Source organism: Ruditapes philippinarum, unplaced genomic scaffold, assembly GCF_026571515.1.
Source record: "Ruditapes philippinarum isolate M1 unplaced genomic scaffold, ASM2657151v2 ctg1306_1_1_1_1, whole genome shotgun sequence".
NCBI classification, from domain to species: domain Eukaryota; kingdom Metazoa; phylum Mollusca; class Bivalvia; order Venerida; family Veneridae; genus Ruditapes; species Ruditapes philippinarum.
This window is the reverse complement of record NW_026862496.1, coordinates 16611-36177: the sequence shown is the minus strand read 5'-3', so window position 1 is coordinate 36177 and position 19567 is coordinate 16611. Positions and strand designations below refer to the sequence as shown.

The 19567-nt window shown below is 31.6% G+C and overlaps 1 protein-coding gene across 1 annotated transcript; it reads left to right on the top strand.

Annotated features, from left to right (window-relative positions):
• Positions 1–213: 213 nt before the first annotated feature.
• Positions 214–15502, top strand: LOC132719288 (beta-hexosaminidase-like). Its single transcript, XM_060703044.1, has 10 exons — positions 214–926; positions 2533–2844; positions 3471–3616; positions 4489–4984; positions 5606–5765; positions 7122–7206; positions 8030–8246; positions 8558–8807; positions 11511–11645; positions 14525–15502. The coding sequence occupies exons 1-10, from the start codon at positions 311–313 to the stop codon at positions 14700–14702; spliced, it is 2595 nt and encodes an 864-aa protein (XP_060559027.1). The 5' UTR covers positions 214–310; the 3' UTR covers positions 14703–15502.
• The last annotated feature ends 4065 nt before the right edge of the window (positions 15503–19567 follow it).

Genomic DNA, 19567 nt, shown 5'->3' with positions numbered 1-19567 from the left:
TTGAAATGAGCCACTTTCATTACTTAGCAAGAAAGACCCATATTTGATTGTGGGAACTTGCTATGCTGTAAAGAAAATGACTGATTTCTCACAGTCAGCTGCTGATTATTCGTACAGTTTCAAAAATATTTTTTTATAGCAAACATAAAAACCAGAACAAAAATTAACAAACAAAATATTGATCAGATTTATTTTTTGTTTTCTTTCAGAGGAACAACTTCCAGAACCAACACAAGAAGATATAGACTATTTTTCAAGATTTGTTAATGTTAGTTTTGCCGTGGAGGATAATTTCATCAGTGGGGAGTTAATGGGTGGAAGGGGATATTTCCTATGTAGCGTAACATTGACTAACACAGGTGTACAAACTGTAAAGGCAAAACGCTGGCATCTTTACGGTTATTTCATGAGACTTATGGAGATAGATAACTATCCTTATCAATTAGGATATCATATTAAGTCATGTGGTTTGAAATTATTTCATGTTGGTGGCAGCTTGTACAGATTTGAACCTGACGGGAACGTTTTCGTTGATCTCAAACCGTCCGAAATGGTAACATGTAGATTTAAGGGGCAAGCATTCCAGATAACTCGTTCTGATTCTATGCCAAGATGGTACGTCACCAGCAGTTTGTCTATGCCAAAAATCATCGCTAACACAGATGATGAATCTCTGAATTATGTAAAAGATTTTACAGACAAAAAACAATACCAGCGTAGAATTGATGATAAGTCACATCCATTAACTCCACAACAAAGATACCAGATGTTTAAAATGGACAAAAAAGAATCAGATACAAGATTTAAAATCATTCCAACACCATTATTTGTTCAAGTGAAAGAGAAAGTAGAAATGGAATTTAATACAAAGCAATGGGTTATTATTAAGTCTGATCCATTTTTACAGGAGATTAAACATTTTTCAGGTAGGCATGTCTGATTCTAAGTAAGGAACATAATTATTAGTTTATAAAGAAAACTTGAAAATTTTAAAATTAATTTTAAGGTAGACCATGGGTAATGGGCACTTTAAGGAACTGTAAAATTGACAACATATGACAGTTATATACCTTAAATGTCACCTGTATGCAAAATTTGAATGAAATTTACCGTGTGGTTTATGAGTTATGGATATATTTCTGAACTAAAACTTTGCTATTAGAAGGGCTTTTTTCAGAAATGAGGAAACTTTAAATAATCTACAATATCATCATTATGAAAAATGTTTTCCTGTTGCTCTTTGTAAAGAAACAAATAATGACATTCAGGTAACAAATTACACAAGCAAAATGATTGTTTCTAAACAAAATGTTTTTCATATGTATAAAAATGTTGCCCTACCCCATCCACTTTAAACACTTATTTGACCATTTCCCTTTATAAAAGCCTTATTCAAAATATCCCTAAAATTTACCAAAATGAGGGACTGTTTTCAAAGTTTGCCTAAATTTTCTTAAATGTATATTGGTTGATCATGCGAAATATAAAATACTTTTACCGTGTAGTTTTTATTTTATTAAACTTTGAAAATATCTGGTATCATATTTGCTATAAAATTTGGCATTATTCAGCAAATAAATACCTACAATAATTATATAATTCAAATGAAACACTTTTTTCTTCCATAAGGGATCTGAGAGATACATAAAAAATGTGAAAAAGAAAAAAAAGAAAGAAAAAAAAAGTTGCCCCTTCTGGGGTTTGAACCCACGCCCCTCAATTTCATTGTAGTTGACAAGTGATTTTAGTCTTTTTGAATACTCTTCAAAGTGGAGGTAATGCATTACCCATGGTCTACCTTAAACATTTCATTGACATAATATTTTTATCAAACACAAGATGGATTATTATATGTTAAACTGGACAAATGAGGCCCATCATTAATTCTAGATATGGTAATGCGTCAGTAAAGGTATTATAACTGTTACTCAAGGGAGACATGGTAATGTTTAAATTAAGATATGGTAGTGCTTTAGTAAAAATACCAGTATGCTTCAATTAAGACACAATATTGCTTCATTGAATATAATGGTAGCTCTAAAATCAATTGAGATAGTGCAGTACAAATTGCACTTCAAGGATGGTATAGTTATGCTTCAATTAAGATATGATAATGTTTCAGTTTAAATATGAAATGCTTCAGTTAAGATATGATAATGCTTCAGTTAAGATGTGATTATGCTTCAATTAAGATATGGTGATGCTTCAGTTAAAATATTGTAATTGTTCATTTAAGATATAGTAATGTTTCAATTAAAGATATAGTAATGCTTCAATTACAATACATGTATTGTCATGGTTCAAATAAGATATGATAATGTTTCAGTCAAGATATGGTAAAGGTTCAATAAAGATATCATTATGGTTCAATAATGCTTTAATTAAGATATTGTAATGCATCAATTAAGATATGGTAATACTTCAGTTGAGAAAAGTAATTCTAAAGTCAATTATGGTGTGATAATGCTTGACTGAAGATTGGGATTATTTTTATATTTATAAATTTACCATCAATCTTGTTCTTTATTTCAGATGAGCTGTCAATGAAAATTGTAAAGTCTAAACCAATGAGGAAGTATATAGAGATAAGGGAAGGTCCTGTTATAGTGGACATGGATGGAGTATCTAAAGAACACAAGGATGGTTACATGATTGAAGCTTTTTCATCTAGAGAATGTATTATTGTTACCGTAGCAACAAATGAAGCTTTGTTTTATGCATTTCAAACTTTGAGTAGTATTTTCTTTACACCGGAAGCTCGTACAAGTGTTGGTATTCCTATAATGTTACCAGAGTTTACTATCAAAGATGCACCAAGATTCTCTTATAGAGGTCTGCATATAGGTAGGTTAGATATATAAATATCTGTATAGACAAGAGAATTATTCAAACGATATTAGATAGACTATGTACACCACTGCTGGCAATTTATGAAGTAATAAATAAAGGAAGTTAAATTTTCTGTATTATAAGTTTGTTATAAAGGTTTAGGTAAGGTTATATAACCATGACTGTATTGTTGTTTTCAATATAACCATTGTCTAGCAGCTCTGGATATATATGTAAACAACCATTTTCATTAGCCTGTAAAATATCTTCATAACTAATGAAATATGCATGATTTGGCCTATACAATAACATGTGATATGGTGCCTTAAGAAAATATTCAAATGAAAAATAAATTGTGTGACATTTAAAGCTACATACCTCTAAACAAAGAAAAAGGCTTTTAAAAATACTTCAGAAAAATGTACTTTAAAAGAATAAGAAATATAGAAATATTTACAATACAACATGTTTCATGCATGATTACGTTAGTCTGAGTATTTTGTCATATTTCTAGCAAGAGCCTTGTTACTTAAAGAGTAATAGCTATTTTTGAAAATTTTAACTCATTTTATGTTATTCATATGAATAACTTGTATGCAAAAAAATTGCTTTTCATGGATTTTTTTTGACATTATTTTCAGATGTATCTCGTAACTTTATAAAAGTTGAAGAAATTTTAAAGATCATTAATATAATGTCAATGTACAAGATGAATAAACTACATCTACATTTGTCAGATGATGAAGGCTGGAGACTTGAAATACCTGGAATACCAGAATTAACACAGGTAATCTTATAATAAATGTCTAGTTATAAGATGACATGTCTTCTTAACCAATTAGTTTTGGTCCATCATCATTACATGACAATCTTTCACTATTGATCAAACTTTTACTTTAGGTTTTGATTTTTATTAACATCAAAAAAGAATGAAAAGTAACGTTACAGAAGAATCTGTTTATGTCAAAGTTCCATATGGTTAGCATGATGTCAGACTTCATAGTTATTTCCCAGACATCGGTCTACTAATATCCATTGTATATCTCTCCCTGTGTAGTCATTCATTCTATTTCTAATGCAACTGGCTTTCAGTGGCAGAATTTCATCTCTCAATCATACAAACTTGTTAACAACTGTGTGGTGTGAATCAATTAAGGGAGATGTTTGATTCGAGGAAATAGACAATGTTATTGATGTGACTTACACTCTTTATCTCTTGATCATCCACAAGTACAATTGGACCACTGCTCCTAAAAAAACTTCTCTTGGCTTATTCATGGGAATGGAGTGTCCTCCATTTACAGCCATATACTTTCACAAAAATATAAACTCACCATATTTTGCATATAATTGACCTTGGTCATAATGATAAACCTGTAATAGTTACATCTTTTTAAGGGCATGTGTGACCAGGTGAACAAATAAATAATATATGTTTGGTATGCTAAGCCTTTGTGCGTATTTATTACAAAATTATATTACTGATACAATGTATATCAAGATAACTGCTTGATAACTTTTACAATTTTTTACATAATATAGTTAAATAATATATATTGTAAAAATTTGTGCATAAATTGTATCCTTTATTGTATGAATGATGTATTGAATATAATATACATATAACTAAACTTTTGGTTTGTTTACATATTTTTAAAGGTAGGATCTTCACGTTGTCATGATCTCAAAGAAGAGCAGTGTATTTTACCTATGCTTGGATCAGGGCCATACTCGAATACATCGGGATCTGGATATTTTAGTGTCGGGGACTACAGAGAAATTCTTCTTAATGCAAAAGAACGTCATATAGAAGTTATACCCGAATTTGATATGCCTGGACACAGTAGGGCAGCTATAAAGTCTATACATTCCAAATCACAACGATTGATACGTAAAGATATGAAAGCAAACCTGTATACCATTATAGACAGTGAAGATGTATCTTACTTTAAATCAGGTCAACATTTCACTGATGATGTCATGAACCCGTGCATGGATTCCACGTATGATTTTGTCAAGAAGATCATTATGGAAGTAAAGAAGATGCATCAAGATATACAGCCTCTAAAGTTTTACCACTTCGGGGGTGATGAGGTCGCTCAGGGAGCATGGGATGGTTCTCCTGAATGCAGGAAACTCAAAAAGCCAACAGGAGGTCAGATATTGATCATATTTATACATGTATATAAATAACAAAGTATCTTTGCAGATGAAAATTCTCAACAGGTAGTTTACTAAATTAGTCCATGAGTATTGATTTAAATTGTTTTCATGTTATGCTATCCCTAGATACTGTGTTACTAGAGCAAGGAAATAATGTTGATAAAATTATATGCTAAGACCCCTAGGTTGTATTTTGTTTGTATCATGTATCATGTAAATACAATTTGAAATATAACAGAGATCTATGTCTCTGAATATAAAAATAACTCCTTATTTTGATAAAGGGAGACAACTATAAGCTTTATAAGGCAAACAATTTTTCTCAGTAATTGCCCTTAGATTATCGAGAACAGTTAAAAATATATACAAAATTATAAGTGTTTTACAACTCCTCACTTTAATTTAGGTAGATTATATAATTTCATATCATTATGGAAATGTCTTTTATAACTTATTGTCGAATATTTACCATACAATTTGTAAATATTGTTGTCTATAATGTCTTGCATATTCCACACTTTAGTAACAGAGTTTTAGTAACCATATGAATATAATTATTGATGTATATTTAACCTTAAAACCCTACCTCTATATAGAATCTTTTCATTTTCAGAAAACATGGGTCAGTATGATTTAATGAAATATTTCATCAACAATCTGACACGTATTGCCTCGGAAGAATCTATGTCTGTTGGGGCTTGGGAAGATGGCATGATATCACATGACATTGAAAACGTAGGATTACCTTTCCCACGTGATGCATTTAAAAACAAGTAAGTTTTGATTATGTTGCTTAGTTTTTGAAAATAACAATATTGTGTATACTGGAAAGTATTTGTTTTGATTGAGTTTTACACCGCCACAGTGTAGGTCGTATGGCGATGTTTCAAGCTTTACTGGTGGAGGAAGACCCCAGGTGCCCTTCCATGCATTAATTCAGGTATGAACGGGCACTTGAGTAGAACCGCTGATGTTCCGTAAGCTAGCTAGATAGCTTCCTCACATGAAAGAATCAAAGTCTATATGTGGATTCGAACCCACAGTTAAGCTCAGTTGATAAAAAGAGTGGGACAGTCTTATATTTATGGCAGTTTTTATATTTCATCCTTAACATTTCTAATGGTCACATATTAGTCAATCACTATTTAAATTGTCCACCTTTTGAATATATTTCAAATTGAACACAAACAGTAAAAATGAGCTAACGTCACTTTAAAGAGAATCATGATAGAAACAAATTGAAGAAAACATCTTGAGTTATCTGCCTCTTATATATTTATGAGAACAAGGTGAGTCTTCAATGCAATCATAATCCACAAGTGTGTTGTTAGGACCCTTTGTTATCTTAGGACAAGCAATTTGTAAAGTAAAATATCTGTGTACAGAATTACCTCCCTTTTATATCTTAAAGATCCACCATTTTACTACATTTTGAATTAAAAAGATCTCTTTCAAAATGTATGTACATGTTTAAAATAGTATAGTTGAACTGTAATGTTTCAGGATCTTTATAAAGTAATTTGATAAATAGACCTTTAAATTTATAATAATAAATCATGGGTATCACCATTTCATTTATTCTTTGTCTAATTGGATTCATTAATTTTGATTATTTAAATTTGAACATAAATTTCCATATTTCATTTTACATGAATCATTAAAATGATTAATTGAATGTTATATTAACTTACTTTAAAGAAATAACTAAATGACATTACATAATGTCATAATAATAGTTTAATATCATTATATTTGGTCATCAGTTTTGGATGTCCTTTACTATAAAGGCTATTTTGTTTAACATTGCTCAGTTAATTTACTTGCTATATTTGAGCCGCGTCACGACAAAACCAACATAGTGCGTTTGCGACCAGCATGGATCCAGACCAGCCTGCGCATCCGCACAGTCTGATCAGGATCCATGCTGCTCGCTTACCAACTCTTTTACAAGTAGAGAAACTGATAGCGAACAGCATGGATCCTGATCAGACTGCGCGGATGCGCAGGCTGGTCTGGATTCATGCTGGTCGCAGACCCACTATGTTGGTTTTGTTGTGATGCGGCTCATTTCATGTTTGTTTCACGGGTATTACCAGTGAAACCAATATATAATTATACTCTACTTTCAGAGATATATATGTGTATGTATGGAAGAGACCTTCAGAGTCACGAACCCCACACAGAGCTAAACTGTTTGCAAATAAAGGCTATAAGGTATTAAAATAAGATTAATCTCCTTCAGTATTATGTATATTATTAGAATATTTCACCAAAGATTACAGAAAGTCTGATACATATTTAATGATATATAATTGATATGTATGAACCTCATTTACCTTTTTATCAATTAACTCTACTTAAATCTTACACCACAGTGATTGTTTGCAAACAGAAACATGCAATTTAGTAGAACTAATTGCTACAACATTTTACAAGTATTGTCACTATAGTTGATTAGATCAAAGCACTTGTCCCTCATTGCCATAGGTAAAAGTCATGTTAGGTATTTTAAATTATTACATATGTCTGAATGTATAGATGTCATCTGAAACTCGGCAAATGATGCTTTTCCCATCTTATCTCGGGCGCAAACAAACTTTTTACTGTTGTTGCTTCACAATGCACTACCATTCACAATACATTTAGTAAGTCATTAGTCTTATTATTGATATATTTATCAAGTTGTACATGTAATTTAATAATTTTTTGTACCCTGGGGTTAGATAGGAGTAACCAACATTTGCTGAGTTCATGAGTATCTATAGTTAGCAAGCTTACAAAAGCTATAGAAGCTAGATAATTACCATATGATCTTACGGTTTTCATTATTTACAGATTGGCGATCAATTTCATTGGTTGAAATGCGGTCACAGTCGGTTGTATTTTCATTTTGTGAATAAAAATAACACCCTTAGCCAAATTGGTTGTTTTCATTGGCACATCTGCTGCCTCAGATAAAATGAAAACCCTGGATCTTACTCAGTGTTGATATCACTTAATACCCAGCTGTATCATAAAAAATTCTTGTTACTTCCAGGTTATATTAGCGTATGGTACATATCTGTATTTTGATCACCCATATGAGCCCGACCCAGAGGAGAGAGGGTTGTACTGGGCAACTAGGAAAATCTCTACAAGAGATGCCTGGGGATTTACACCATCTATTATGTTTAACGATAACCATTTGGAGTGTCCCGAACAAATTACAAACAAAAAAGAATGCTATGAACTCATTAAACCAGAAAACGTCATGGGTATGTTATTTCTGTGTTTATTTGCTTTAAGTTTAAGTTTATGACTAATGGAATTAACTTTGAAGTACATGTGTTTTTTTCCAAAGCTATACCATGCTAAATTGTTTTGCTAAGACAGATACTAGCGGTCCTAATATTAGAAATATGCAGTTGTCTGTGGAACTGCAGCTTTGATTGAATTGAAATTGTTTAACTTTTAAGTTCAGAATGCTATCTGATTGTAATATTTTGTGTTACCCAAACACCTTTGATACTCTGCTTTATTTTATTGAAATACAAATAACAAGTGTACCATACTATTGCTATTACAGGAATACAAGCAGAGTTGTGGACAGAAACTGTCCGAACTGATGAACAAGCTGAATTTATGCTGTTTCCGAGACTTCTGTCAGTAGCAGAGAGGGGTTGGCATAAGTCATCATTTGAAGATTTGAAGGGAAATGCAGCAGAAAAAATGAAAGCAAAGGAATGGCAAGCATTCTCAGAATGTATTGGTTATCATGAGTTACCTAGACTTGATAGAAAGGATGTTAGATATAGAGTTCCTCCCCCTGGTGCCATGTAAGTACATTTCCTGTAAGATAAAGTTTTCAAGGACTTTATAGTTATAAGTCCCCCTACTTTAGGTTTGCCCTCAATCAGTCTGTCCATCTATCTTTCTGTCTGGGCATCCATCTATCTGTAAGTCAGTCTGCACTAACTAAAATAAAATGGGGACCATTTAACTGGAAAAAGAACAAGAGAACAATGGAATTCATTTCATAACAATAGAATTAGGAGTCAGTAGCCTTCTATTAAACAAAAGAAATCAACAAAAGAAATGGCCCCTTATTTCATTTATATTGCAGGTCTGTCCCTCTGTCCATACAAACCTGATCCAGTGAAAACTCTAAAAGTAACCAAAACATTTTTATGAAGCTTAAAATATGAATAAATGGCAGTATGAAAATTAAGCATGTTTTTTATACCCCCCCCAAAAAAAAACAACAACAAAGTAAGCTGTATGGGGGTACATTCTGTCCTTAATGTTTGACTGTCTGTTTGTGCTTCTTTTAAACTGCTTAAAAGTTTTAATGAAACTTGACGGGTGTAATTATCATAATTTATACGTGTGCATACATTGACCAGTAAATGACCTTGACCAAGATTGTTTAAATTTTGTCAAATCAAACTTGACCTTGACCTTTAGTTGACCTTCACCTCTATTGTAAAATCATTAATTTATTTCTTAAATCAACTTTTCTCTTAATTTATGGACAGATTTGGTTGGTCAAACAAAAACTCACCATACAATTGTCAGTGTGTCAAATTTGCTAAAATTGCTATAATTGTGTATTTATAGACTGATTTAAACACAACATCAAGGTCATGTTTCATGTTTTGTTAAAGGTCAAGAAGTACACATTGGAAGGGGATTTAGCTGTCCTTCAGGCTGCCTTGTTAAACTTCAAATATGAATACATGGCATACACCATTTTTTGTCTTCCTATGTTGAAAAATCTGATTGTTATGACAACAAAAACACTTCAGATAATGCAAAAAAAACACATTATATTTGGACCCATTTAGAACTTAAAACATATTGTTTAATGAAACTTGAAACATGAATGTATAAAAAAATCATACTTTGGAGAACAAGTTAAATCTGTGGACACCTTAGGTTTGCCTTCTGTCTGTTCACCTGTCCACATGTACTGGAGCCTGTGATAACATTAAAAGTACTGAAAACATTTTCAAAAACTTAATATATGGATGGATGACAGTATGTAGATTATGCACACTATTTTATCTTCTGATGCAAATAGACTTAAGATATTGCAAAAATACCATAACCACATATTTTATTTTAAATGGTAATCTTTCAATACTGTGATTACATTAAGTGTATCAGATACTTGAAGTAAGGTTAGATAGCAATATGGAGATGCTGTTTATATTGTCATTGTAGTCCATGTGTCTAAACGTATGCCAATTGCTTGGCAGTCCCTCTGTCTGTTTATTCTTAAAATCTGTATCCAATCACTATTAAAGTATATGTACTTGAATCTTAGTTTTAAATACTGTAGAGCAAAGTTGAAACATTAGTTATCCTCAGGAAATTTGATCTCTTGGTAATCTGTTGTATAAACATAATTTCCTTTTTGAGACACGCTGATATACACATTAAACATAAAATACAGATAAAATTCTATAAAATTTGATGTGGAAATAAATACCTTTTAGTCTGACAGGAATTAATGGAAAACCAAGACAAATGTGAATAATGCCTGAAGTCTTCTAACTTTGATGTTACATTACAAAAAATATAACATTGTCTAGTTTGATATGACATAAGATAGAGATAGAGCTTATGTACTGTAATCTGTACTATGGAGAATGTATAATCCATTTCTTGGATTATAAAATGATTTTTGTTTTTCATTTGTGTTTGCTTATATAAAATAATAAAAAAAATATATAAAAAATGGCAAAAATAAAAAAAAGACTGAATCACACTTAGAGAGTTAAAGGTGTCCTTCACTTTATTCAGAATTTGGTTGTTCACTGCTTAGCACATGAGTGGGGAGCGGCGTTGTTCGTGGCCGAGTTGTTAAAGTCATTGACTTTAAACCACTTGCTTTGGATTCTTTCATGTGAGGAAGCTATCCAGCTAGCTTACAGAACGTCGGTGGTTCTACAGTGCCTGTTCGTGCCTGAAATAATTCCCCGAAGGGCACCTGAGGTATTCCTCCACCAGTAAAGCTGGAACGTCGCCATATGACCTGTACTGTTGCCATATGACCTGTGACATAAAACACAATTAAACATAAACATAAAACAAGAGTGGGATGGGGAATGGGGTGAAGGTAGGGAACATTTGATTTGTAATCCCAACCTTTTGGAATTCCTTCAGACTGTCTTTTGTTGTGTAATTTTTATAAGCACCTGTTATTTGATTGATAATTTTCCTGATTCTTTTCTAGTTCCAGTTGCCATTACAACATTGTTTACTCTTACCTAATATCACTAAGAAAATTAGTCTCAGAAAGGGAGGGATGGCCTTATGGTTTAGTGTTTGCCTGTCAACCCTACGAGCTAATCCGGCAGTACTGATTAATTTAAGGAAGTAGACTAGATAGTGATTGAAATAATTTGCATTATTACTTTATTATAAGGTATAAAGAATTACAAGAATAAAAATTGTTACCAATAAATTTGACACAGTTATAATTTTTAGCTTATACAAAATGCAGTCACTTTAGTATTTAAATTTTTCAATTTCAGTGTAATATCTGGAAAAGCTAGTTTTAATACAGAGTTCCCTGGTTTAGATGTGGAATATTTCTCAACGGATACTAATACCTGGAAACTTGTATCACATGGAATGCTGGTTGAATATCCAATTAGACTTAGAACAAGGTTTGTTATATACAGTGCAATATTTTTTTTATCATTATCCAGGTAACATTAGTCATGATAGAATTAGTCATTTTAATGTCTTGATAGTGCTAAACACTGTATTCTAACACACTTCATATTATTCCCCTATAAAACAGATAGGATTGTCGAATGCAGTATAAAAACACTGCATATTCACCACTTAAAAAAGAATGCATACACATCATATGACATCAGATATGATGTCAATAAAAAAACTAAATGACTTCACAGAATTTGGTTTCACATATTATAACCTATTCCCTTTTAATAAGCTTGTTAGAATTGAAACTGATATATAAAATTTGTGGGTTGTAGTATGATTATGCATTGTTATCGGTCAAATGCTTTGAAATCATCAGCCTTCTTGATTATATATTCCTGCACATTATGATTATTTTACATTCTAATATGCATCAAACTATTCCCCTATCAAAAAGATAGGGCACTTAACTACATTATAACATGATATATGCACAGCATAAAAAGGAATATTATATTAATATATGATGTCAGATATGACGTCAATAAACCAAATGACATCAGTAAGATGACTTTTAGTTCAGTGCAGTTCAACAAACTTTTACCAATTCTCTTTTTTATTAGCACGTTAGAATGAAAATTAATATTAATTTTTCTTGCATTACAGTATAATTATTCATGGTTTATCTTTAAAATGCTTTTGAATTACTCACAGAGGCTTTTGTGATTATGTTTAGGAATACGTGTTTGAACTTGAATTTCTACAACAATGCATTAAAATTGATATATATTTTCTAAATAACAAGCTCAAAATTGATATCTATTATAAATCACTATTTATAATCAGGCTGAATAAAATTGAGTATATTTGAGATAAAAAAGCTGCATCTCATGTTGCTTAAAGGTTAGTGTTTGAAATTATTTTTAGTCCAATAAGATTGCAGTGTTTCAAATGAATAACACATTTACTTTGGTACTGAATAAAATATATTCCCTTTTTTAGCTCGACTATTCGATAAGAATAAGTAGAGCTATTGCAGTCACCCGAGCGTCGGCGTCGGCGTAACCACTTATGTTAAAGTTTTTGTAATAGTTCAAATATTTTCAAAGTCCATAGACATATGGCTTTGAAACTTTGCACACTTGTTCACCATCATGACCCCAACCTGTAGACAGGAGGAGGTAACTCTTTCAAGCATTTTGACAGAATTATGTCCCTTTTTCAACTTAGAATTTACGTTAAAGTTTTTGTAATAGTTCAAATATTTTCAAAGTCCATTGACATATGGCTTTGAAACTTTGCACACTTGTTCACTATCATGACCCCAACCTGTAAACAGGAGGAGGTAACTCTATCAAGCATTTTGACAGAATTATGCCCCTTTTTCGACTTAGAATTTACGTTAAAGTTTTTGTAATAGTTCAAATATTTTCAAAGTCCATTGACATATGGCTTTGAAACTTTGCACACTTGTTCACCATCATGACCCCAACCTGTAAACAGGAGGAGGTAACTCTATCAAGCATTTTTTTTACTATCAAGCACTAAGAATAGTCGAGCGTTGCTGTCCTACCGACAGCTCTTGTTTTAAGCATGTCAGAATGAAAATTAATAAAAAAAATATTGCATTGAACTATTATAATGCATGGCTTAAATTTTAAATAATAATCATTCAAATGCTATGTCATTACTCCCACAGGCCTATTGGCTTTTGTGATTATATTCCAACGCACTTGAACTTGAAACATGCATTATTCTACAACAATGCTTTCAAAATGAATATATATTCCCTAAACAACACACTGAATATAAAGAGGCTGAATAAAATTGAATATCTTTGAGATAAACGTTGCATTTCGTGTTACTTACATAGGCTAGTGGAATAAATATTGCAGAATTATTTCACAGAGGCGCATTAACCATCTCTGAAAGTAGTATGTCATTTCAGCTTAAATTTCCATCTGCTCGTCAATGTATTGATCATTTTTAGCTCGACTATTCGATAAGAATAAGTAGAGCTACGAGCTATTCGATAAGAATAAGTAGAGCTATTGTAGTCACCCGAGCGTCGGCATCGGCGTCAGTGTCGGCGTCTGCGTCGGCGTAACCACTTATGTTAAAGTTTTTGTAATAGTTCAAATATTTTCAAAGTCCATTGACATATGGCTTTGAAACTTTGCACACTTGTTCACCATCATGACCCCAACCTGTAGACAGGAGGAGGTAACTCTATCAAGCATTTTAACAGAATTATGCCCCTTTTTCGACTTAGAATTTACGTTAAAGTTTTTGTAATAGTTCAAATATTTTCAAAGTCCATTGACATATGGCTTTGAAACTTTGCACACTTGTTCACCATCATGACCCCAACCTGTAGACAGGAGGAGGTAACTCTATCAAGCATTTGACAGAATTATGCCCCTTTTTTTACTTAGAATTTACGTTAAAGTTTTTGTAATAGTTCAAATATTTTCAAAGTCCATTGACATATGGCTTTGAAATTTTGCACACTTGTTCACCATCATAACCCCAACCTGTAGACAGGAGGAGGTAACTCTATCAATCATTTTGACAAAATTATGCCCCTTTTTCGACTTAGAATTTACGTTAAAGTTTTTGTAATAGTTCAAATATTTTCAAAGTCCATTGACATATGGCTTTGAAACTTTGCACACTTGTTCACCATCATGACCCCAACCTGTAAACAGGAGGAGGTAACTGTATCAAGCATTTTTTTTAATATCAAGCACTAAGAATAGTCGAGCTTTGCTGTCCTACTGACAGCTCTTGTTATTGTATATATGTAAAAAAATATATTTTCACAGCTAATCTTTTGGAACCATATCCTTAAATATTCATTGTATATTTTGTTATGTAGGTCCACCGATGGAAAGCGATACAGTAGAGAAGTCTGGCTTAACCCAGCACTTGCAAATAGGGCTGTTTCCTTTTTATACAGTGCATACAATGCACACACTTTGATATACAATGCCATTTCTTTATTAATATATTCATATCTTATAAATATTGTAATAAAATCACAGGTAAAAACCTGATATTATAATTGTTTTGTATGTCTCTTTTAATTGTTTTGTATATTGCACGGAAATAATATTATTGTAATATTTATTGGTTAATATCTTTTATGATATCTTTTACTGTACATGCAAGAAATGTTAATCTAGTCTTATCATTTTGAATGTGTGTTCATAGTGTTACTTAGAATTGATATGTGATTTTTAAAAATATTTTTTATAACTTTTTTTTAAATTTTATTACAGTATATTCTACAGCATTTTTGTGCCATATATACAAACAAAAATGTTGTTCTCAACATTGTTTTATATTAGTCTCACATAAACAAGAAAAGTGTAAAAAAGCCCTTTCTTTGATGATTTTTTTTCAAAGATTTCTAATTTTATGTAGTTCATTGATAGTGTCTCTGATTTTTAGAGGTCAATTGATATTTTCAGTGTGTTCATAATTGAAAGATAAAATCTAGGTAATGATTTCAATTACTAGAATTGAACAGGTAAAGAGTCTATTTTACTAACTGGCTGTGCTGGTTTTATATATGTAAAACACTATAAGCAAACTTATACAATATCAGAATATAAAGAGGGGGCTATTGAAATTTATTTGGGGATATAACGTTACTGTTGCTAATTATAACTCTTTTTTAAAGTATGTTTTAATTATTGGAAATTGTTGATGATTGTATATTGTTATATTTTTGTTATGTATACATTTTGTGTTTCCTGTATAAACATGACAAGACTTGTAACTGGGTAAAATGATATTTTTAAGGCTTTTGTAGCTTTTACAAATGAATCACAAATAAAGATTTAAAACATTATGTTCGGGTTTGTTGTAAATTTAATGTCACATAATTGATATCTGTCTTATTTGTCTATAAAATAATGATATCAGATCATGATTTCCTGTTCACAGTCGTCGGTTTTGCAAACAAAATAATCTAACATTCTAAGATCTTAAGCATTTATACTCTATATAATTAAGTTGAAAAAATATCATATTTCCAGACAAAGCTTTTAACATGGACACTTAAATAGAAAACATTTGCGCCCTTGCTTGTCTAGAGCGGAAGAAAGAAAAGACGAGCATGACATGTTTAAGTTTATTAGTTAGCGATTAAACGTGTTGAACATTTATCCATATCAAATTGCATTTAAAATGTGCAATTAAATTCTACGGAATAGCAACTGTAAGTGGTAATTTCCGAACGGTGAAGGATACTTTCCTTATTATTGATCATGAATTTCTCTACGGTCATCCACACTGTTTTGACATGTACAGAAGATATCAGTGTCTTGAAGTGAAGTGACGGCAACCGCTTGACAGCCTGTCTTGGAACGATGCGAAGGCTGAAGTGTGTTGTGATCAGTTCAATGTGGCTAACTGTCGAGATACGGACGATAAACTACACGAACCATCATCACCACCTATGTATTTTCACAACGCCTTTGCTACTGCACTTGGATGTTTGCAATAATGTATTCACTTTTTAAATTTATCTACACCAAGTTTATCATACCCTACCCCACTAAAAATAAAACGTTGGACACATATATGTAACTAATACATTTGTATTAACAAGATAATTATTAAAATTCTTATGAAGATTCTGTCATTAAACACATTACATTCAACACATTCACGAACATGCACTTCTTCAAATGTTCCGTTATAAATTTATTTCTGAGAATTTTATAGCTCTAATCTAAGTTCTTCTCTTAACGCAATGTTGGTTTTATTTCATATTCCGATCATATTTACACTTGTTATTTCACAATCTGCATCAACATAGCTAGTCGCAATAATTATCTCCTGGTTTATTTGTTTATTCTTTAACGTTAACTCGATAATTGAAGACAAAATTCTCTATATCGAAACATGTTTATATTTTTCGAAGCATAACATTATTAAGCTTTTGATTTTGTTCGTTTGGTTAAAGTACGTTTTTAATTTCAATTTTATTGAACTGAAACATTGGAAGCTCTTAATGTATTATTAATCAAATGAAGCCATTATAAACTGGAACCTTAATTGATAATTACGATAAAATGTAATGCATCTGTTGATGGAGGGATAACACTTTATGCACTATATTTCAGTAATGTAAAACTTGGTTTCAATTTACAGACAATGATATTCTTAATGCTGTTTATAAAAGGACTTTTAATGTTTGTATTTGTAATAATGATAAAACAAATACAGTAACTTAGGTATAACATTTGTAAAATGAGAATAGCTGAATTATCGGTGTATCAGAAATAAAGCCGACTGGTTAAGTCAGTGCTTTGGGCATGACAGGTGTAGCACTTATTATTATCTCTTATAATCAGATTCAGTCAAAACGAGTTAACATTTTGGACACTTGATTTTTATCGCTCATTACATGAGGATTTTTTCTTTTTCTAAATTGTTTTTGCCTGGAAATGAACGATATTGCATTTTACGGCTTTATTGAGTCTGTTCATGACAGATGCTGAAAGGAGCACCATCTCTTAAACACCCAAGATCTGGAAGGTGATGGGGGAATGGAAAAACACCAACAAGAACAACAACAAAACACACACGCACGTACGTATGCACGCACAAAAACAACAAAAACTGGGGAACGGCACGATACTTACCGTAGACGACAAAAACAAGAAGGGACACAAAAAGTGACACCATCATTTTCATGTAGCAAAAGTCCAGACATACACATGAGAAACGGGGAAGGGGGTGCAGCATAAGCAATTCTGGGAAGTTTAAACCATTTAATGTTGCACCAACCTGCATGTTCATATTAAACGACATTGTCCAAGCCATGCGAATATTTACTTTGTTATGAAAGTGATTTGTAAATGAAACGCCTTATCGTTGTAACACATTTCTGTAGCTTTCTTTAAACGTATTTTATTCTCATACTGTGTAAAACATTACTTTGACCTTTATCAGACAGAAGCTGTACAAAATATAGCAAAACTTGTTTTGCCATTTACGATAAAAATACCAATAATAAGGCAGGATAAAACGGGAGAAAGATTTATAAACCAGTACGTTCCTCTTGTAGAAGACAGACAAATAGTAGCCAGATTTTTTATTAAAATTTGCTGAAGAAGTGGAATTGTACAACAAAACAGTAATTTCCTTCGTAACAAGCTAAAAGATATACATTGCTAGACAACATAAAAGAGAAAATAGATTTATATACTGTCATATTTCTCTCTTACACGCTTACAGACCAGACACTTTGTGTAAAGTTATAAAACAAGTTGGTTTAATCATGGCTACCATTTTAATAATAATACAATATATATCATTATTTCTCGTTTGTCCTGACAAGGGAAATAATTGCAAATTGCGCAATCTTAAACGTCGATTATGCCATGATTATATAAACAAATATATATTCATAAGAATACAAAAAAGTAATACAAAAAAGTAATACTTTAGTCATTTGTGCCTTTATGAAATCTTAAAACGTGGCGCAAATATAGACCTTTCAATAAACTGATGTATACATTTATAAAGAACTACGTAATGTTTGGTCTTCAAAGATAAAAACTGTTTTTGTTTACAATACGTCACACAAGTTTTAGTCAACTTAAAAGAATCAGAGCATGTATTTGTATCACATTGTAAATGTATGCTATGAATTATACCATAGGTACAATTACACGAGCAATTAATGTAATGTGCACCTCTTTTTGGATTAGGAAATATTTAATAAAAGGCGTGTGGTTGGCTAATATGAATGTTGCATTTTTAGCTCGTGAGAGTATATTTATTGCTTATAGCCTTATACATTAGAAAAGCTTATTGAAATCTTTCTTGCTCGTTAAAGTCGCCCCGTACTTTCAATCAGAGATGTTATAATTTAGATTCCCGAATATCGTTCAATACGACATTCTTGTTGTATTTGCTGGGTGGTTTCAGCATTTTTATTTGAATACTGTTCAATCACTTTTTAGGATATGTTGTCTGTGTTTTAAATTTGTCATTTTGACATAAAGATTTAGTCTTTTGTGATATGCAGTCTTCATAACGTCTGATCCCCTTTTAAAATTCCATTTTATTTGGTGTTGCCCATTGTTTTCTCGTTTACGGCACTAGCATTCATGTACTCGGGGACCATTCACCGCCTTTCATTAATGCATTTACGTGTCACATTGGATGTTCCAAGGTAATAACCGTACAAACATATCTGTAGATGTTTATAAATTGATAATTTTATCATTTCAGGTTAAATGTTGCACTTTAGTCAGTGCTAAGGGACATGGACGGTAACTTGTACTTTCCATGTCACGTCCATGAACAGTCTCAGTCAAACCGAGCCTGCAACATTTTCAAACGTTCTTTAGGCATTCCCTTTTTTTAGCTATTTCATATTGATTCAACATTTAACTTTATAACATACAATCGTTTATTATTTAAGCCAGAACTCCTATCATTACTATGGTTATTCAAGTCACAAAAACCGAATACATGAATAACAAATGTACTAGTATGTTGTTATTTTATAAGCCCATTATGACTATGATTTATTTTACAAAAGCTTTTTTCATTGTCCTGTTAAACCACCCAAAAGGTCACTCATTTACCTGAGATATCTTTGCTTCTTTTGCGTTTAGCCAATAAGTACAGTTTTAGTGAAATAGTATTTTGTATGGAAGTCAAAATACCAATTTGTTTACATATCTATTGTTTTTGTCATGACTTATGTTTACATTTTGCGTTATTTTCGTCAGGTTTTATAAGCAAAGATTTTTACAATACACACATTTGCCCTTTCAAAGCAAGGAAAATAAATAATCATTGATGATGCTAACTTCACTTTATTTTACTGCTTAAAATCCTTCTAAATTGTTGGCTGATCTTGTTTTAAAATAAAAAAAAACTACACTACATT

Coding starts and splice junctions, on each gene's coding strand:
- LOC132719288 (XM_060703044.1), top strand. CDS start 311: ATGGGTGGAAGGGGATATTTCCTATGTAGCGTAACATTGACTAACACA. Junction 2,845..3,470: donor TTATAGAGGTCTGCATATAG/GTAGGTTAGATA, acceptor CATTATTTTCAG/ATGTATCTCGTAACTTTATA. Junction 5,766..7,121: donor CGTGATGCATTTAAAAACAA/GTAAGTTTTGAT, acceptor CTCTACTTTCAG/AGATATATATGTGTATGTAT.